Here is a 21,977-nt window from a genome sequence, read left to right on the forward strand (position 1 = left end):
ACACGAGGTCTAGCTTAATTAATTACTAGAAGAGGAACACTCCCATAACCATTACCTAGGTTAAGAAATAGAATTGTGCCAGCCACTCTAGAAGCTCTTTCATACACCACTTCCTCCTTCCTCACTCTCAAAGTAGCTGCCATCCTATTTTTTTTTTTTTTTTTTTTCTGGAAACAGGCTCTTGCCCTGTCGCCCAGGATGGAGTGCAGTTGTACAATCATATTTCACTGCAGCCTCAATCTTCTGGGCACAAGTGATCCTTCTGTCTCAGCCTCCTAAGAAGCTGGGACCACAGGTGTGTGCCATTATGGCCAGCTAATTTATTTTATTCTATTTTATTTATCTATTTTATTTTATTTTATGAGATAGAGTCTCGCTGTCACCCAGGCTGGAGTGCAATAGCGAGATCTCACTGCAACCTCCGCCTCCCGGTTCAAGCCATTATCCTGCCTCAGCCTTTTGAGTAGCTGCGATTACAGGCCTGTCACCACGCCCGACTAATTTTTGTATTTTTCGTAGAAACAGGGTTTCACCATGTTAGTCAAGCTGGTCTCGAACTCCTGGCTTCCCAAAGTGTTGAGATTACAGGCGTGAGCCACCATGCCAGGCCAATTTTTTTTATTTTAGTAGAGATTGAGGTCTTTAACTCCTGAGCTCAAGCGGTCCTCACACCTTGGCCTCCCCAAAGTGTTGGGATTACTGTCATGAACCACTGCTCTGGCTTATAATTTCTTGCTTGCAAATGCCATAATTACTTGCTGTTCATTCTCTTTTTAAAATTTTTTCTTTAATAATTTTTCTTTCTTACAAGCACCCATTATGCCCCAGAAAGTATTCACTTTCATATGTTTAAAAAAATAGAACATTCTCTTCAATGGCCAGAATATTTGTAGTGTTCCTTGTTCTTTTTGAAGTTGTATTTCTATCCTACTTCCCCTTCAGAATTTTATCCTATGGATTATAGTATTTATGTTTAGACTTTTAGTGGTCACCCTTTTTGTAATTCTTGGTGCAAAAGTATGTGTATGCATTTAAATTCAAACTTCTAAGAGCTGTGGCTGGGTACAGTGGCTCATGCTTGTAATCCCAGCGCTTTGGGAGCCTGAGGCGGGCAGATCACTTGAGGTCAGGAGTTTGAGACCAGCCTGGCCAACATGGTGAATCCCCATCTCTACTAAAAATGGAAAAATTAGCCAGGAATGGTGGCACGCGCCTGTAGTCCCAGCAACTGAGGAGGTTGAGACAGGAGAATCACTTGAACGCGGTAGGCGGAGATTGCACCACTGCCTGGGTGACAGCTAGACTCTCTCTCAAAAAAAAAAAAAAAAAAAATACTGTGGCTGAAGCCTGTAATCTCAGTACTTTGGGAGGCTGAGATGGGAGGATTGCTTGAGTCCAGGAGTTTGAGACCAGCCTGGGTAACATAGGGAGACCCTGTCTCTATCAAAAAAAAACCCCACAGCTTTTAGGAATTTTATGTGACTAATGCTATAAACTTTTAAAAATGATTCTGTACTACATCATGATCACAGTTATCAGTGCAAACTTTTATTTTGTTAATCAAATGCTCTCTCTCAGCAGAATATTTGATCAAGCTTGAATGCTATAATCAAACTTGAATTATATATAAATATATGTATATATATTTTGGAGACGGAATCTCACTCTGTCGCTTAGGCTGGAGTGCAATGGTGTAATCTCACCTCATTGCAGCCTCTCTGCCTCCTGTGTTCAAGCGATTCTCCTGCCTCAGCCTCCCGAGTAACTGGGATTACAGGCGCCTGCCACCATGCCTGTCTAAGTTTTGTATTTTTAGTAGAGACAGGATTTCGCCATGTTGGCCAGGCTGGCCTTGAACTCCTGACTTCAGGTGATTCGCCTGCCTCAGCCTCCCATTACAGGCGTGAGCCACCGTGCCTGACGGAATGCTATATATAAAGACAAAATTAGGCTGGGCACGGTGGCTCACTCCTGTAATCCCAGCACTTTGGGAGGCCATGGTGGGCGGATCACGAGGTCAGGAGTTTGAGACCATCCTGGCCAACATGGTGAAACCCCATCTCTGTAGTCCCAGTTACTTGGGAGATTGAAGTAGGAAACTCACTTGAACCTGGGGGACGGAGGTTGCAGTGACCCGAGATCGCACCACTGAAATCCAGCCTGGTGACAGAGCGAGACTGTTTCAAAAAAAAAAAAAAGATAAAATTTATTGGAAATTTACCTTTTAAGAGATGAGTGGGCCTTTTCCAATTAGTTTATATATATCTGAATCTGAATGAATATTGTTGCTAGCATATATAAAGGTTTTGGAAAAAATATTTTTGGCATCAATTTTATTCCTATTTTTTGTTTATTGTTGTTGAGATGGAGCCTCGCTGTTGCTCAGGCTGGTGTGCTACTCACAAGTGTGATCACAACACTGCAGCCTCAGACTCCTGGCCTCAAATGAACTGTTGGCCACAGTGCCCTGGGTAGCTCTGGGTGGGACTACAAGTGTGTACTACTATGTCCCTATTATTCCTATTTCAACTTTTTAATATGTGTGAATGTTGAGAAGCCATAAATTAACAAAATAAAGATAAGAATGGCAAGAGTTTCGTTATAGCGGTTTCTATTATTTGAATTCTGTTTGTTTGTTTTTTTTTTGAGATGGAGTTTTGCTCTTTTCACCCAGGCTGGAGTGCAGTGGCACGATCTCAGCTCCCTGCAACCTCCACCTTCTGGGTTCAAGCAATTTTCCTACCTCAACCTCCCGAGTAGTTGGGATTATTGATGCCTGCCACCATATTTTTGGTAGAGATGGGATTTCACCATGTTGTCCAGGATGGTCTTGAATTCCTGACCTCAGGTGATCTACCTGCCTTGGCCTCCCGAAGTGCTGGGGTTACAGGATGAACCACCTTGCCCGGCCTATTAGTTGAATTCCTGTGTGCCACAAAGCATGTGGTAATCATAAAAATTCATTGGAATAATGAATCAATTTGTTAGGTCTTTTCGATTTTGTGAGATGCAATTAATTGGAAACCACCTGACATCCAAGGGATTTGTTACCCACACAGGAAAGTTTTACTTATTTATGAAGTACAGAAACCAACAATCTATCACATTATTTCTTTATAGGTCATGTGAAGGGATGGAGGAATGTACCATATAAGATTAAGGACAGGAGAGCAATATGCTGTTACTGATACTTGTAATAGCATATTGGGAGAAGAGTGATTGGTTAATCCCAGGTGGGTTGGCACATCAGTTTTTGGAATAATATACACCTGGAAGTTGGGGATTTAGAAGTGAGTTTCCTTAAAAGGCAGTTGTACCTATATTTGGAAGGCCTTTGTATACCTCCGGGGGTATGTGTCTCTAGTTTGAAGAGTTAATTGCCATCTCTAAGGGAGGCCCAAGGTTGAGGAGTGGCTGGGGTGTGTGGTGTCTTTCCTATTGTGCTGCAAGGGTGGGGCAGAGATGGGTAGCTTCAGCAGGAGGCCAGGGAGCAAACAAGTTCCTTGATGTGCAGATAAGCTGTGGCAGTTGGCTGGGAAGCTCCCCACAGTCTGTGTTGGTGGGGGTTAGGGGAAGGTTGTGATAACTTGGATGGTTCTGTGTAGTGGGCCAAACTGCATAGTACTTTTGAAATTGTTTTTAGTTTAGTGTTTTATCTTTAAAATTGCATCGAAATTTTATATTTTATTTTTATTTTTTATTTTAGAGATGGGGTTTCACCATGTTGGTCAGGCTGGTCTTGAACTCCTGACCTCAGGTGATCTGCCCACCTCAGCCTCCCAAGTGCTGGGATTATAAAGGCGTGAGCCACCACACCAGGCCAAATTTTTTTTTTTTTTTTTTTTGAGACGGAGTTTCGCTCTTGTTACCCAGGCTGGAGTGCAATGGCGCGATCTTGGCTCACTGCAACCTCCGCCTTCTGGGTTCTGGCAATTCTCCTGCCTCAGCCTCCTGAGTAGCTGGGATTACAGGCACGTGCCAGCATGCCCAGCTAATTTTTTGTATTTTTAGTAGAGACGGGGTTTCACCTTGTTGACCAGGATGGTCTCGATCTCTTGACCTCGTGATCCACCCGCCCCGGCCTCCCAAAGTGCTGGGATTACAGGCGTGAGCCACTGCGCCTGGCCCCAAATTTTGTATTTTATAGGTATGCCTTATAAAGTATAAAATGTTTTGGGTTACATTTAACTGTTTTTTGGTTTCCCACCCCCACCCCCCAGACGGAGTCTCACTCTGTCGCCCAGGCTGAGTGCAGTGGTGGTGTGTTCTCGGCTTACTGCAGCCTCTTCCCTCTCCGGGTTCAAGTGATTCTCTTGCCTCAGCCTCCCGAGTAGCTGGGATAACAGGTGTGCAGCATCACTCATGGCTAATTTTTGTATTGTTAGTAGGGATGGGGTTTCACCATGTTGGCCAGGCTGGTCTCAAACTATTGACCTCAAGTAATCTGCTCATCCCAGCCTCCCAAAGTGCTGGGATTACAGGTGTGAGCCATAGCACCTGGCCTTAAGTGTTTTAAAAAATAATTTTTACCTTTAAATCTTTGAGTAAAGATTTGCTCACTTAAATAGATGTGCCGTGTTTTCTCTGTGGCTTTTTAGGTGCCTCTGATGACTAGCCAATGCCCTTATTAACAGTGAAAAGTAAATTCCCTTACACTGTAAGAAACATTGTTAACAGTTTGTTACACAGTTTTTAATAGGCACAGCATGTATGTCTATGTTTGTATTCGTGTTTTGTTTTGTTTTGGAGACGAAGTCTTGCTTTTGTCCAGGATCACTACAACCTCTGCCTCTTGGTTCAAGTGATTCACCTGCCTCAGCCTCCTGAGTAGCTGGGATTACAGGCAACTGCCACCATGCCTGGCTAATTTTTGTATTTTTAGTAGAGATGGGGTTTCACCATGTTGGCCAGGCTGGACTTGAACTCCTGATCTCAGGTGACCCGCCTGCCTCAACCTCCCAAAGTGCTGGGATTACAGGCGTGAGCTACCCAGCATTTCAGTTTTTAGCAGCCACCACTAGAGGTAGTGTAATACAGCCTGGTATGGGTCTTTTTATGGAGTCTCTTTTAATTGGTTTAATTGGCCACCTCTGCAGTCATTAGCTTCTCTGGGTCTCTTTTTCTCATCTGTGTAATGATTGGTTTGGTAAGTAGTCAAAGGAAATACCTTCATTTTCTTTTCTTTCTTTCTTTTTTTTTTTTAAAGATGGGGTTTCACTATGTTGGTCAGGCTGGTCTTGAACTCCTGACCTCAGGTGATCCGCCCACCTTGGCCTCCAAAGTGCTTGGATTACAGGTGTGAACCACCGCGCCCGGCCATCTTCATTTTCTTATACGAAGGGTGAAGGAAGTATGTATGTATTTGTGTGTATACACCTGGTATACATCACACAGATGTATACATTTTTGTGTATATGTCTAGAAAAAAGCCTCTCTCTCTCTCTCTCTCTCTCTGTATCTATTTATATCTCCAGCTTCAAAAAACATCAGTTCATTGCCAGTCTTGTTTCTTTTTTATTGGAGACAGAGTCTTGCTCTGTCACCCAGGTTGGAGTGCAGTTGAACGATCTCAGCTCACTGCAACCTCCTCCTCTCGGGTTCAAGCGATTCTTCTGCCTCAGCCTCCTGAGCAGCTGGAATTATAGGCACCCACCATCATGCCTGGCTAATTTTTGTATTTTTAGTAGAGACGGGGTTTCACCATGTTGATTAGGCTCGTCTCAAACTCTTGACCTCGTATTCTACCTGCCTCGCCCTCCCAAAGTACTGGGATTACAGGTGTGAGCCAATGCGTCCGGCCAGTCTTGTTTTATTTTTGTCCTCACGAAAGCAAATTCTAGCTGTTTTATTTCATTCATAAATATACTTAACAGATAAAGACCTCAAAAAATACACTTGACGGTATTTAATGTGTAATTTTGGCAGTTTTTATGTTTTGGCTTTTGAATAGACAGCTTAATACAGCATAAAAAATGTAGAACTGCCTCTTCTTTTTAACAACTACATAGTATTCAGGTGTGTGGGTACGTGGTAATTTAATTAGTTCTTTATTGATTGGTATTTGTATTGTTTATGAAAGCAAAAACCAGGAAACAGTATTGTAGTGAGTTTCTTATTATGTCTAAATACTTACAAATGAAACTGCTGGCTTCAAGACTTAAGTCCATTTCTTTCACATGCACATTTTTAGTTTGAAAAGATATTACCAAACCTTAACCTGTTAAATTATATTAAAACGTATAGGAGGCTGGGCGAGGTGGCTCACGCCAGTAATGATAGCACTTTGGGAGGTCGAGGCAGGAGGATTTCTTGAGCCCAGGAGTTCAGGAGCAGCCTAGGCACCATAGTGAGACCCCATCTGTTATAAACAAACAAACTTGGTGTGGTGGTGCATACCTGTAATTCCAGCTACTCAGGAGGTTGAGGTGGGAGGATCACTTGAGGCCTGAAGGTCTCAGAGGCTGCAGTGAGCCTTGATCACACCACTGTATTCCAATATGGGTGACAGAGTGAGCCCCTGTCTTGGGGAAGAAAACCTACTGGGGTAGCATTAAAAAGTATATAGTGAATCTGTCCATGTAAAGCATCCCTCTCACCTGTATTTGATGATACTGAGATTTATAAATAGCTTTTCATAAATGTAGATGTATTTTGTGGAAGTAATTTTATTGCTTGGCATAGGGTATACATTTGCCAGTGTTTTTCTATAAGTACTGAGGGAATTAATCATAATACCAGTAGGAATCATATTTGTATCTCATTTGGAAAGGTTAAAAGAATGTTTCTGATAGTAAAAATTGAAGGCAACAAAAATGAATTCTCCACATACAAGATGAATAGTCAGGCTAAGGATTTATTACTGGCTGATATGCATAAATAGCCACTGTTAGCCATTTAACTAATACACCAGAACTACTGCTAAAAGTTCCTTGAGGCTATATGGCTTTTAGGATTAGAAAAAAGAACAGAAATAGCTAGAGAAACCTGATCCTGTGGACAGGCTTCTAGATAGAACCAGGGTACCTTATGGGCAGCCCTATCCCAGATAAATACAAACGCTAGTGGAAGGTTTTTATTAACTGTTCAATTGGTTTAGGTTTTACTAAATATTTTTTAATTTAAGCATCTTTATTTGAAAAGCCCATAATACCCCTAAGAAGATTTGGCTGAGTCATTTATATGCCATTCTGATTGGATTCAGTTGCTTAACCCTGCTGAAATTTCTTGTGAGTTTACAATTTTAAGGGACTTGGTTGCTGAGGAAAGGTCAGTAGAAGACATGAGAGCTATATACTGAAAAGGTAGGAGAGGAAATGTCTGATATTTAAACGTTAATTTCTTCACAACTTGATTACAGTTCTTTCAAGATTGATCATATACTATCGATTAACCACATATCTGCTATTTATTAACTTTTATATCGATACCACTCATGTTTTTATCCTTTGACTTATTTTTACAGATAAAGTAGAGAATTTTCATGAAGAACATGAAAAGAACAGTCACCATATTCACAAAAATGCTGACGACAGTACTAAGAAGCCCAGTGCAGAAACTACAGTGGCTTCTGAAATCAAGGAAACAAATGATACTTGGAACTCCCAGTTTGGGAAAAGGCCAGAATCACCATCAGAAATATCTCCAATCAAGGGATCTGTAAGAACTGGTTTATATGAATGGGATAATGATTTTGAAGATACCAGATCAGAAGACTGTATTTTAAGTTTGGATGGTGATTCCCTTTTGGAGATGAAGGATGACGATTTTAAAAATCGATTGGAAAATCTGAATGAAGCCATTGAGGATGACGTCGTACAAAGTGTTCTTAGGCCAACCAATTGTAGGACGTACTGTAGGGCCAATAAAGCGAAATCTTCCCAAGGAGCATCAAATTTTGATAAGCTGATGGACGGCACCAGTCAGGCCTTAGCCAAAGCAAACAGTGAATCGAGTAAAGATGGCCTGAATCAGGCAAAGAAAGGCGGTGTAAGTTGTGGGACCAGTTTTAGAGGGACAGTTGGACGGACTAGAGATTATACTGTTTTACATCCATCTTGCTTGTCAGTTTGTAATGTTACTATACAGGATACTATGGAACGCAGCATGGATGAATTCACTGCATCCACTCCTGCAGATTTGGGAGAAGCTGGTCGTCTCAGAAAAAAGGCAGATATTGCAACTTCTAAGACCACCACTAGATTTCGACCTAGTAATACTAAATCCAAAAAGGATGTTAAACTTGAATTTTTTGGTTTTGAAGATCACGAGACAGGAGGTGATGAAGGAGGTTCTGGAAGTTCTAATTACAAAATTAAATATTTTGGCTTTGATGATCTCAGTGAAAGCGAAGATGATGAAGATGAAGACTGTCAAGTGGAAAGAAAGACAAGCAAAAAAAGAACTAAAATGGCTCCATCACCCTCCTTGCAGCCTCCCCTAGAAAGCAATGATAATTCCCAGGACAGTCAGTCTGGTACTAATAATGCAGGTAAGAATTTAAAGAAATATATAATAAGTACTGTAGTCCCCCCCATACCCAAGGTCAACCACATTCTGAAAATAGGTGAGTATAGCATAAGAAGATAAAGTCCCCATTCACATAACTTTTATTATAGCATATTGTTATAATGATTGTTTTATTCTTATTGTTAATCTCTTACTGTGCTTGATTTATAAATTAAAACTTTATCATAGGTATGTATATTAAAAAACATAGTACACACAGGTTTTGGTGTACTATTCCATGGTTTTAGGCATCTACTAGGGACTGGCATGTGTCGCCTATTGCTGGCAGGGGGACTACTTTAAGTGTGCTTTTCAGGCTTAAATCAACAGCTATATAGTTTCTTCCTAGATACTCAATTTTAGTTTGTTATATATATTAAAAGTACCTGTTGAGAACCACAAATTACCTTATCCAGAGGTATAGCATTTTAAATGTTAATGATCAGGTCCTAGGTTGTAAGGAACCAGTTTGTAAATTGGAGAGTCTTCATATTTGAGTTTTAATTTAACCTTTAGCACTTGAGAATTTTAAAGTATATAGGTATATGGGGTAGGGGCACCAAACATAGTGATGTTTTCACTTTGACAAATCCAAATGCAGTGAAGACATAGGTTAGATTTTGGACCTTTGGAACTATCCTGATAACAGATGGTTATAATGAGGGAAATAACAAGATTAGAATTGAAAAATCCTTTGTGGTTGAGTTAAAACTAATAAACATTCAAAATACCCTCAAACCCTCTTAAGTTGGTTCAGTAAAATTGAAAAGTGCCAGGTAAGTATGCATTCACTCTTAGCTGTGGAAATTTAATCTGTGGGAGATTGTAGACCCAGGAATGACTAATGGTCCTCTGGGAGTTCAGTCTCCACTGTGAGAGACAGACAAAAGAAATAGGTTAGCTCTGCTATAATTAAGTCGTTACCTTACAAGGACTTTATGAAGTAGATTGACTGTCTAGTGAGGAATAATTTCTGAAAGCCTCTGGGATACATGGTTTCTAACCAAATACAGTTTTTCTGGATTGGTTTACATATTAAGTAAAGCTTTTGTCCTGATAGGGCCACAGAAGTGTCATTATGGTAAATTAGAATTATAATAGTATTTTAAAATATAGATTCTCTTGTAGAGTATAAGTCATTCTTGAGATTATCTACCATTTTGCTTTATTTGGCCTAAAAATAGTTTTGTTCAATTTATTCTTAAAAATTAGACATACACAGGAGTACCCCTAGGGGTTCACCCCTGCCCCACCTCCCCCCCAAAATAGGCATACATCCAGTGTTATGTTTGAATCCTTTCTGGATAATGGAAATTTGCAGCAGCCTTACTGTAGTCTCTTGAGATCTGGGGGCAGAATAGCTAGACGTTTGGTTCCTCAGGAGAATGATAAATGCTGCTATACAATACCGGTGCCCTTGTCCTGCTGCAGTTTACTTAGCTTTTATTCTGACTTGGATGGCAAGTTATCCTAGTCTGCAATTGAAAATCTGTGGCTGAAATTTACACCTCGGGTAGTAAAACTTTTAAAGCTTTAAAATGTGAGATTAGACTCCCTTTGAGAAACTTAAAGTAGATAATAAATGACATTTCAAAATTAGAGGCCATTTGGTTGATCTACCGAAAATTGAAATTTCAGTCTTCATACCATATGTGAAACAGCAAAAAATTTTAAGCATTAGGATAGAGAAAAGTCTTCATAGTTTCCTTTTTTTGTTTAGCTTAGATAAAGATAACATATTTTTAACCAGTTGGGAAATAAGCTGATTCTTGGTCATTTGTGTTTGAAGACCGACAAATCATTAAACATTGTTGTATTAGGTCATTTTAAATCTCTTGCCAAGGATAACTGTCCTCCCTTTCTGGTGTTTTAAATGTGGCTTTTATAGTTGCCAACAGGCATTCTTTGAAGGCCAACATGATTTAGTGGATTTAAAGTTCCTAAAAAATGCTACAGGTGGATACCGCATGACGCTTTGTGTGTATATAAACTAGACCATTTCAGTGTCAGTATCCATAGATATCCAGCAGTTATGTGACCTCTCGAAAGTAAGAAAATTATTTTGGAAAAGATTTAGTTTTGCCATTTAACACAAAATAGGACTAGAACACATAGACAGCAACCAGGTTTATGATTTCTCTTATGGAAGGAACAAGCAGGAAGGGAGAAGAATGGCAGAATGAAACTTCTTATTCTGGGGTGTATTTTGTCAGCTCTGTGGTGCTCTGATTCCTTTATTCTTTAATTCCCATTTTCATTCATTCATATATATTTAATCTTCATGGGTTGTCTGGTAGGTAATTTGGAATGTTAGTAAGCTAGATAGTTTTGGTTACCATTTCAGAAAACTTGGATTTTACAGAGGACTTGCCTGGTGTGCCTGAAAGTGTGAAGAAACCCATAAATAAACAAGGAGATAAATCAAAAGAAAATACCAGAAAGATTTTTAGTGGCCCCAAACGGGTAAGTAAAGCACTATCAGTGATTTTTATTATTTATTTGTTATTGGAGGGCTCAACTCTTAATTTTTAACTTGAAAGTCACTAATAAACAGCAACTGTCTTTCAAAGGATATATGTAAGTCATTGTTTCAAATGTGAGAATTTTTTTAAAATTGTGGTAAAATACACATATTTTTTAAACCATTCTCAAGTGTACAAGTCAGTGGCATTACTTTCATGATGGTAATTATCTATACCCAAAACCTTTTTATCATATCCAACAAAAACTCTGTACACATTAACCAATAACCCACCCCACGCCTAGTCAACACTATTCTACTCTCTCTCTAGGAATGTGCCTTTTCTAACTATCTTGTGTAAGTAGAATTATACAATATTTGTCCTTTTGTGTCTGATTTATTTCACTAAGCCTAATGTTTCTAAGGTACATCTGTCTTTTACTGTATGTGAAAATTTCACTCCTTTTTGTGGCTGAATAAAATTCCATTGTATGTGAGTTATATATATATATGAATAATAATCCATTGTGTGTGACACACATCCCCACACCGCCACACCCCTACACCTTCCACATTTTGTTTATTCATCTGTTGATGGACACTTGCATTGTTCTCACCTTTTGACTACTGTGAATAATGCTGCTGTGAAGGTTGGCATACAGATCTCTGTCTGAGTCTCTGCTTTCAGTTCTTCTGGATATATATACCTAGGAGTGGATTTCCTGGATTAATATGGTAGGCCTATAACTTTTTGAGGAGCTGCCAAACTGTCCTCTGTGGTGGCTGCAACTGCTTTACTGCTACCAGCAGTGTATGAGGGCTCTAGTTTCTTCATATCCTTACCAACACTTCTATTTGTGTTTTTTGATCATAGCCTAATAGGTGTGAAGTGGTATCTCATTGTGGTTTAATTTGCACTTCACTAATGATTAGTGATGTTGAGCATGTTTTATGTGCTTATTGGCTATTTTTGAAGAAATGTCCAAGTCCTTTGCCCATTTTGTTTTTTTGTTTTGAGATGGAGTTTTGCTCTTGTTACCCAGGCAGGAGTGCAATGGTACCATCTTGGCTCACTGCAACCCTCCTCCTCCCGGGTTTAAGCGATTCTCCTGCCTCAGCCTCCCAAGTAGCTGGGATTACAGGCATGTGACACCATGCCTGGCTAATTTTGTGTTTTTAGTAGATATGGCGTTTCACCATATTCATCAGGTGGGTCTCGACCTGCTGACCTCAGGCGATCCACCTGCCTTGGTCTCCCAACGTTTTGAGATTGCAGGCATGAGTCACCACGTATGGCCGTTTGCCCATTTTTGAATTGAGTTTTTTTGTTTTTATTGAGTTGTAGTAGTATGTTAATTCTTATCAGTTATATGATTTACAGATATTTTCTGCTATTCTGTTAGTTGTTTTTCACCGTCTTGATACTGCCCTTTGATGTAAAAAGATTTTAAATTTTCTTTTGTTGTCTGTGCTTTTGCTGTCATATCTGAGAAATTGTTGCCAGATCCAGTGATACATACCTTTTCGTCTATGTTTTCTTCCAAGAGTTTATAGGTTTAGGCCTTTATGTTTAGGTTTTTGTTCTATTTTAAGTTAATTTTTGTATATGGCATAAGGTTAGGGCAAATTTTATTCCCCCTCTTCTATTGCTTTGAGATAGTTTCACTCCCACTCAGGGTGGAGTGCAGTTGCATGATCACAGCTCAGTGCAGCCTTGACCTCCTCGGGCTCAGGTGATCCTCCTACCTCAGACTCCTGAATAACTGGGACTACAAGTGTGCGCCACGACACCTTGCTAACTTTTATATTTTTTGTAGAGATGGGGTTTCACTTTGTTGCCCAGGCTGGTCTTCAACTCCTAGGCTCAGACTATCTGCTTGCCTTGGCCTCCTAAAGTGTAATATGGTCCAGCATAGGTATTGAGAATGATTTGTTTGACTTCACCTTTTTTGTAAAACATTCCTTAAAGAGCTTGTTTTAGGATTTTGTTATTTAAAGTTAGAATTAGAGGTTGTCAGTACCTTTTATTCTTGTAGATTGAATTGCTTTTAAGTAACTAAAGAATGAATGTGTTCAATTTTTATGCCCTTATTTTTGATTTTTCTTCTTTTACCTGAAGAGCCCCTTTGGGGATCTTTTCACTGTAATTGTGTTATGCTTTTGCACTCCCGGGTGCTTAGCTGAGACTTTGAATTTCTAGAAAACTCTATGACTTCACGGTGATACGTTGTTATATTTTAACAGCCTTTTCAGGTAATTTTGGATATTCTTATATATACAGTACTACCCCAGAACTCAAGAAATGGGATTTTCTTAGTTGCAACTTGGAATCTAAAACCATGCCAGTAACCTTTTATACCATTATATTAAGATCTGTTGCTTGGTCTTGCATTTTGAATGGGTGTTTACCCATACATGCTTTGTAACATCGTACACTGGTCACTTGCAAAATACTGGTAACAATAAATTATGCACATCTTTCAAATGATGACACATTTCATTATACAATATCAAAAAAAAACCACATTAATACCACTGCCGAATTCAGAAAAGTTTGTAAGTACTGGGAACCTGTGAAGTTAACAGTGGTAGATACAAGTTCTCTAAAAGTCGTTTTTGCTTGAAAGTTCCATTTTTTTTTTAAATTGGAAGCAAAGACTTCAAGGAAAACAACTGGCAAATGACAGATTGACTGTTTGTTTTTGAGAAAATCCCTGCCACATTCCCATGTTTGAATCAGCATAGTTTGTCAATCTTTCCAGTAAAGAATGATGTTTGAGGCCGGCTGTGGTGGCTCATGCCAGTAATCCCAGCACTTTGGGAGGCCAGGGCAGGTGGATCCTGAGGTCAAGAGCTTGAAACCATCCTGGCCAACATGGTGAAACCCTCTCTCTACTAACAATACAAAAAATTAGCTGGGTGTGGTGGTGTGTGCCTGTAGTTCCAGCTACTCAGGAGGCTGAGGCAGGAGAATCGCTTGAACCCGGGAGGCGGAGGTTGCAGTGCGCTGAGATCGTGCCCCTGCACTCCAGCCTGATGATGGAGTTAGACTGTCTCAAAAAAGAATGACGTTTGAGAAAAAAGTAGTTAGTTTGGCTTGCAACTTAAATAGTGGTATTTTTTCCCTCCATACAGCCACTATGGTTTGCATGCAGCAGCAGTGTTTTATGCATGCTTGTTTTGTCACAGAAATTATTAGTATATTCAGCGGTAGAGATTTAATAAAATCAATCATTTTTCTTCCTTCATTAAGAGTTTTAAGTGAAACTGACATTTTACTTTTTGAGTGCTACACAGTATGTAGCAGTTCAGAGATCCTACCTTTATTCATGCCAAGGCACCAGCAACTTTACCCATCCATACAAATGTCAGTGCAGTAAAAAAGCCAAATAACATCTTTTGATTTTTTTTTAATTTTTTTTTTTTTTTTTAGACAGAGTCTCGCTGTGTTGCCCAGGCTGGAGTGCAGTGGTGCGATCTTGGCTCACTGCAACCTCTCCCTCCCGGGTTCAAGTGATTTTCCTGCCTCAGCCTCCTGAATAGCTGGGACTACAAGTGTGTACCACCACTCTGGCTAATTTTTTGTATTTTTAATGGAGATGAGGTTTCACCATGTTAGCCAGGATGGTCTTGATCCCTGACCTTATGATCTGCCCTTCTTGACCTCCTAAAGTGCTGGGATTACAGACGTGAGGCATAGCGCCTGGCGTAAAAAAGTTTTTGAGACATAGTCTTGCCCTGTTGCCCAGGCTGGAGTGCAGTAGCGTGATCTCAGTTTGTTGTAACCTCTGTCTCCCAGGCACAAGCAATTCTGCCTCAGCCTCCTGAGTAGCTGGGACTACAGGAGAGCACCACCATGCCTGGCTAATTTTTTGTATTTTTAGTAGAGATGGGGCTTCATCATGTTGGTCAGTCTGGTCTCGAACTCCTGGCGTCAGGTGATCTGCCTGCCTCGGCCTCCCAAAGTGTTGGGATTACAGGCGTGAGCCAATGCGCCTGGCCCTATTTTTTTTTTTTTTTTTTGAAATGGAGTCTTACTCTGTCGCCCAGGCTACAGAGTGCAGTGGTGCAATCTCAGCTCACCGTAACCTCCTCCTCCCAGGTTCAAGCAATTCTCCTGCCTTAGCCCCTAGAGTAGCTGGGATTGGAGGCACCTGCCACTGCACCCAGCTAATTTTTGTATTTTTAGTAGAAACAAGGTTTCACTATCTTGTTTAGGCTGGTGTCAAACTCCTGACCTCTTGATCCACCCACCTCGGCCTCCCAAAGTGCTGAGATTACAGGCATGAGCCACTGCGCCTGGCAGCCCCATCTCTTAAAAAAAAAAAATAGTAGTTGGGCATGGTGACTTGTTTGTAGTCCCAGGTAATTGGGAGGTTGAGGCAGGAAGATCAGTTGAACCCGGGAGTTCAAGGCCGCAGTGAATTATGATCACAGCATTTCACTCCAGCCTGGGCAACAGAGTGATACCCTGTCTCTTAAAAATAAATAAATAAATAAATGAAGATTTGAAATATGCAGAAAATGTGAAAGAGCAGTAAAATGAATACCCATATCCCTCTGCCTAGATTGCTTTCCAATTAAGATTTTGACCATAATTATACATGGTCTCACAAAAAATATTAAAAACTACATGGCCTCACTTATGTGTCAAACTAAAAATAGTTGAAGACGTAGAAACAGAATGGTGGTTACCAGGGATGAGGAGGAGGAGGAAATAGGGCAGTGTTGGTCAGATAGTACATACTTGCAGTTATGTAGGATGAATAATTGTAGCTATCTAATATATAGTAAGAGGCCTGTAGTTAATAGTATATATAGGATATTTGCTATGAGAGAAGATTTAGGTGCTTTTAACACACACACAGAGTGAACTATGGAAAGTGATGAATACGTTAATTTGTTTGCTTGTAGTAATCACTGTGTATATCAAAACATCTTGCATATGTTAAATATATGCAATAAAAATAAATATTTACTAAATGTGTTATAGTTGATTTTGCCTTTTTTAAAAAAAAAAAGTTGAAGTTGTTTCAGATTTGGCCAATGTGAACCATTTCAAACTGTCTCTTTTATCCTTTTGAAATAACCTATCATCTTTGAGCACTTCCCTTGCCTTCGGTACCATAAGATGGCTTAGGCTCATCTTGTAGATTCCCTGTTTAAGTTATGGAATCATCTGTTTTTCTGGGAACCTTGGTCGTTTTTGTGGACATTAGTACTTAGAAACCAAGATCTGAGTGCTGAATGTGTTCATCATTTCTAGGCTCGCTCTTCAGATAGAGTTAGGAAATATGTTGAAAAATGAACCATGAGTTTATATTATTGATAGTTTTATTTCAAATTTAGCATTACAGAATTGTGTACTTACTTTATCCTACAACATACATATATATATAAATTATAATTCCAATAATATGAGCAATAAATATATTGAGTGAATTTTAATTTCTTTGTAATTTGTTTTGTCTTTAGATTATAGTTTACTTAGGATGAACAGCCATGGTAGTATGTTAAAATTAGTTGAAATGATTTTTATATTGTCTCCTTATGTTAATTCTGTGTTCAATTGAGTTCATTTGTACCTATTTGTGTTCTTTTTTTTTAGTTTTGAACTTAATATTGGAGTAATTTCTTTGTTACTAACATAACTTAGAAGGCAGCAGTGTACATGTACTTGACCTGATTACAAAGGAATCTGTCTGGCCTAAAGTAAATCAGGTCATGGCAACTGAGTCAGCAGCAGACCTATTTACTGTTGATGGATGCAACGTGATAGTGTCAGAGAAAATTAAGACAATTATTGCTAATTTATAAAACAAAAAGGGCTATGGGACTGAGTTTATTTGAAAAATGTAATATGAGTAAAGCTGTATCTTTTTTGAGATGGGGTCTCACTCTGTCCCCAGGCTGCAGTGCAGTGTCATGATCTCGGCTCACTGCAACCTCTGCCTCCTGGGTACAAGCAATTCTTCTGCCTTGGCTTTCTGAGTAGCTGGGATTACAGACATGTACCACAATGCCCAGCTAATTTTTATATTTTTAGTAGAGATGGGGTTTTACCTGTTTTCCAGGCTGGTCTTGAACTGCTGACCTCAAGTGATTTGCCCACCTTGGCCTTCCAAAGTACCGGTATTACATGGGTGAGCCACCGCATCCAGCCAAAGCTGTGTCTTAACAAGCTATGTTTTAACATAGTATCCCTAACTTTTTTTTTTTTTTGCAAGGCAAAGCCTTTATTCATTGTAATGTTGCCCAAGTATAAGAAACATATAATCTGGATTTATTAATTTTAGATAACAATAATTTAAAAGACAGAGAAAGGTCTAATATTACAGAAATTTAAAAGTTGACTATACAGTAAATGGTGAGGAAAACTAACAATAAAACAGGACAGTGTTCAAATAGGTAATTAACAAATGGGGCCAAAAGAGCAACATATATCCCACAACATCTTTCATGCAATGTCTCAGCTACTTTTTCCCCAAACATAAAGGCAGATTAATTCAGATTAGCCCTATTAAGAATAATAGTTTATGTTTTCTTCTGAAAATAGTATTTGAATGGAAAATGTATTAATAACTCGTGATTTCCTACTGAAGTTTGATTCTACTGTATGGTGCTCAGATTTAGACAATGCTGGATAAGACACTACTGGGTGAGCATTTCAAAGTATGAACTGCAGGTAAAATCTAAAAGGACATACATAATAAAAAATATTTTATTTCTTTATTTTCTTTATTATTATTTTTGTTTGTAATGGAGTTTTTGCTCTTGTTGCCCAGGCTGGAGTGCAGTGGTGTGATCTTGACTTACTGCAACCTCTGCCTCCCAGGTTCAAGTGATTCTTCTGCCTCAGCCTCCCAAGTGGCTGGGATTACAGATGTCCACCACCACGCCTGGCTAATTTTTTTTGTGTGTGTTTTTAGTGGAGACAGGGTTTCACTATGTTGGGTAGGCTGGTCTCGAACTCCTGGCCTCAAGTAATCCACCCACCTCAGCCTCCCAAACTGCTGGGAGTACAGGCATGAGCCACCGCGCCTGGCCAACAAATATTTTCTAATTTAAAAGACATAGAGTAAATATAAATGAATTCTCAGAAAACCTACTTACAAACAAAACTGGAATAAACACAAGTTTTAGGAGCCAACTTCAGTTGATTTCACCACTTAACAGGAGCAGGATCTTAGGTGTAGCCCTAGCATTTTATTCCCCGAAGAGGCTTACTTATGTAGATGACACAGATTTGTTTATATATGAGAAATTAGGATTCATGGAAAGCTCCGTTCTCCAAGGAAGTTTTACATAAGTTATCTTTCACGGACCAGGAGGAAAAAAAGAAGGCCTGTTAGGTGGATATAGGAAATGTTCTCAGCAGTCATTCCAGTCCCTGTTTTTGTTTGAAACATGGTCTTGCTTTGTTGCCTAGGCTGGAGTGCAGTGGCATGATGATGGCTCATTGCATCTCAGCCTCCTGAGGGTAGCTGGTGCCCGTAGCTGGGACTACAGTCACACGACACCACACTTGCTAATTTTTGTATTTTTTGTACAGATAGCGGGGTCTCATTATATTGCCCAGGCTGGTCTTGAATTCCTGGGCTCAGGTGATCTGCTCTCTTCGGCCTTCTGAAGTGCTGAAATTGCAGGCAACAGCCATTTTGTCTGGCTCATTCTCTGTTATAATAGAAAAACCCTCATGTAGTTGGTAGTCAGTGGGAGTATCTGGATTTTCTGGCTCTCTAATCTGATTAGAGTTAAGGATATCAGTGTCCCCATTTCCAAGTGGTAAAGAGGTAGTCCGTGACTTAGAGTGGTAAGAGTTTTCCTCCTTCTTTCTCATAGTTTTTCAGCCTGAGCACTATTGATATTTTAGACTGAATAATTCTTGTTTTGGAGGCTGGCCCTGTATACTGGAGGATATTCAGCAACATCCCTGGCCTCTATCCACTAGTTGTCAGTAGCACCCCTCCCCGACTTTCCTAGTTGTTACAACCCAAAATGTCTTTAGACATTGCTGAATGTCCCCTGGAGGGTGAAATGCGTCCTTCTCCCATTGATGTATATATATGTGTGTGTGACTTGATAGTAAATTCAGATATGATGCCCATTACTCCTAAATACCGTTTGTACCTTCTAAAAACAAGAGTACTTCACTCTATTGCCACAGCATACCCATTAAACATTGATGTAATCCATTGTCTAGTCCACAAATCCCATTCAAATTTTAGCAGTTGTCCCAGTAATGTTCTTTATAGCAAAACAACTAAACCACACCCCCACATCTACTAAACAAAGAACCCATGATCTAATCCAGAATCACATGTTACGTTTAGTTGTCACAAGTCTCTACTCTCCCTTAGTCTGCCATGGGATCTGTGTTTCCTGGACTTTTCATGGCTTTTACATCTTTGGGAGAGTTAAGGCCAGTGATTTTGTCGAATATCCTTTAGTTTGTGTTTGATACTTTCTCATGATTTGATTTATGTTACACAGTTTTGATGGCAGTACAGAGGAGCTGCCATTTTCTGGCTGTTTCCCATCAGATGGTACTCAATATCTGTTTGTACCATTACTATTAATGTTAACTGATCACTTGGTTAAGACGGTATCTTACCAGGTTCATCACCTTTCTTGATTAGACTTTGATCCCCTAGTTTTAGCATTGATTCTTGCCTGAGTTAGTTTTTACAACATTGGTTGCCAAATGTGATGTCCTAATTATAGCATTTGTTCTACAGTTACTAGTATTTGGCCTTCTATTGTACGGTGGATCTTTTCTTCCCCTCCATGTATGTTAAAATGTATATATGTATTTTTAGGCTGGGCACAGTGACTCGGACCTGTAATCCCAGCACTTTTGGGAGGCCAAGGCAGGCGGATTACAAGGTCAAGAGATCGAGACCATCTTGGCCAAGGTGGCGAAATCCCATCTGTACTAAAAAATACAAAAATTAGCTACGCACGGTGGTGGGTGCCTGTAATCCCAGCTACTCAGGAAGCTGAGGCAGGAGAATTGCTTGGACCCGGGGAGGCGGAGGTTACAGTGAGCCAAGATTGTGCCACTGCACTCCAGCCTGGCGACAGAGAGTTGTTGCTCACTACTCGGTATGGCTATTTCTTCTGAAGTGTCATTGCTTCTAGGTCCTCTTTGAGTAGACAGGAAACATGTAAAAATATGCATATATTCTTTCATATTCAGACACATGCCTATTTCATGATCATTCTATGTAATTTTTTTTTTTTTTGAGATGGAGTCTCACTCCCAACGTGAAGGCTGGAGTGCAGTGGCGCAATCTCGGCTCACTGCAACCTCCACTTCCCGGATTCAAGTGATTCTCCTTCCTCAGCTTCCCAAGTAGCTGGGATTACAGGCATGTGCCACCACGCGTGGCTTTTTTGTATTTTTAGTAGAGACAGGGTTTTGCCAAGTTGGCCAGGCTGATCTCGTACTCCTTACCTCAGGTGATTAACCCACCTTAGCCTCCCAAAGTGCTAGAATTACAGGCCTGAACCGCCCACCCGGCCTCTACTTATGTTTAGAACCATGAGTTCACACTAATATTTCTGATTCTAGTCCAATAGTATGTTTTATTCTAGACTTGTCATTTGCCATATTTTACTTCTCTTTACCAAGAGAAATCTGGTTTCCCTTATCCTCCACATGTGTTCTTATTTTCTCAATCCTCATGTATATAGCCAATTTCTTGACTACGCCGCCCATCTTCCTGACTTTAGTACTGCTGACAGAGTCTGGCGAAGAGGTCCCCCTTCCCTCTCCCTGCCCCTCTACCTTGTGTTAGAAAGCATTAGCTCTTAAGCATACTTGTCTGTGAGAATTTACTTTAACATCTCACAGGAATATAGAGAAGTTGTTAATATCCAGATTGAGGGCTGGCTGTAGGAATACATGTCCAGAAAGAAGATGAGAAGGGTAAAGAAAACTTCTAGCAAGAACATAGTTGAAATGATGAATCAGAAAAGTTGTCATTTGCTGGTGAGAAAAAATAAAGATAGAATTTGATAGATTGTGTTGAAACATACCTGGATTTAAGTACCTGTTGTTTCTAGGTAAGGTTTTGATGATGGAGCAATTCTTGGTGCTTTCATTCATGAAATGTCATCTGGTTTCTGATATCTGGCTTCGGTTTCTCTACTTGCCATTATTTGTATCTGTCATATTTGTGCTGATAGATTGTGTCCTGCTTGCCTTGCTTATGGTTTGATTTCTACCTTTTTATTCAGCTACTGCCTGTAAGCATTCATTGTCTGTATAGTTAGCCTGACTACACAGGTTTTCAGCTTGCAGGATTGGTTGTGTTTTACCTGGGATGTTGGCCATCTTGTTTTGCCTTTAAGACTGCTGCTGGGTCATTGATGAAACTAACCACAACGTCAGTCTCAGTTTCAATTCTCAAATATTTATACCTTTACTTTCTTTCTTTTTGTTGTTGTTGAGACTGGGTTTCACTCCTCTCGCCCAGGCTGGAGTACAGTGGTGCGATCATGTCTCACTGTAGCCTCGACTTCTTGGGCTTAAGTGATTCTCCTGCTTCAGCGTTTCGAGTAGCTGGGACTACAGGTGCATGCCACTGCAACCGGCTGATTTTTTGTATTTTTTGTAGAGATGGGATTTCACCATTTTTCCCAGGCTAGTCTCAGGTTCCTGAGCTCTAGCCATCTGCTGGTGTTGGCTTTCCAAGTGGTGGGATTACAAGCATAAGCCATGGTGCCCAGCCTGTACCTTTACTTTTATCATTCCCCTATGGTTTCAAACTATGTCCTTCTGGCACTATCTTTTGTTTAACTCTTTAAGGAACATTTTGGACTTAATTTTTTCTTCCCATCTGTCCTTCAATATGACACTGGATAGTGGGCATCTGGGCAATTAAAACTTATCAGTATAAATCGTGGTTACATATTTAGTTGTTTTAGAATGTTATAATTATATAAACCTGCATTTTAAAGTTGGGTATAGCTTCATAGTTTGGTAAACTTAATTTTTTTGTTTTAT

General features: G+C 39.9%; 1 protein-coding gene across 1 annotated transcript in view; it reads left to right on the forward strand.

The window, feature by feature from the left end:
• Positions 1–21,977, forward strand: part of LOC135274024 (wings apart-like protein homolog) — an 86,225-nt gene that overhangs the window by 16,779 nt on the left and 47,469 nt on the right. The window contains exons 4-5 of the mRNA XM_064374422.1: positions 7,463–8,488; positions 10,850–10,968. Coding sequence (XP_064230492.1) covers positions 7,463–8,488; positions 10,850–10,968 — 1,145 coding nt within the window. The remainder of the gene's footprint in view (positions 1–7,462; positions 8,489–10,849; positions 10,969–21,977) is intronic.

This window comes from Aotus nancymaae, unplaced genomic scaffold (genome assembly GCF_030222135.1).
Source record: "Aotus nancymaae isolate 86718 unplaced genomic scaffold, 86718_ANA_hifiasm-v0.15.2.pri h1tg000010l, whole genome shotgun sequence".
In the NCBI taxonomy this organism is placed as follows: Eukaryota; Metazoa; Chordata; class Mammalia; order Primates; family Aotidae; genus Aotus; species Aotus nancymaae.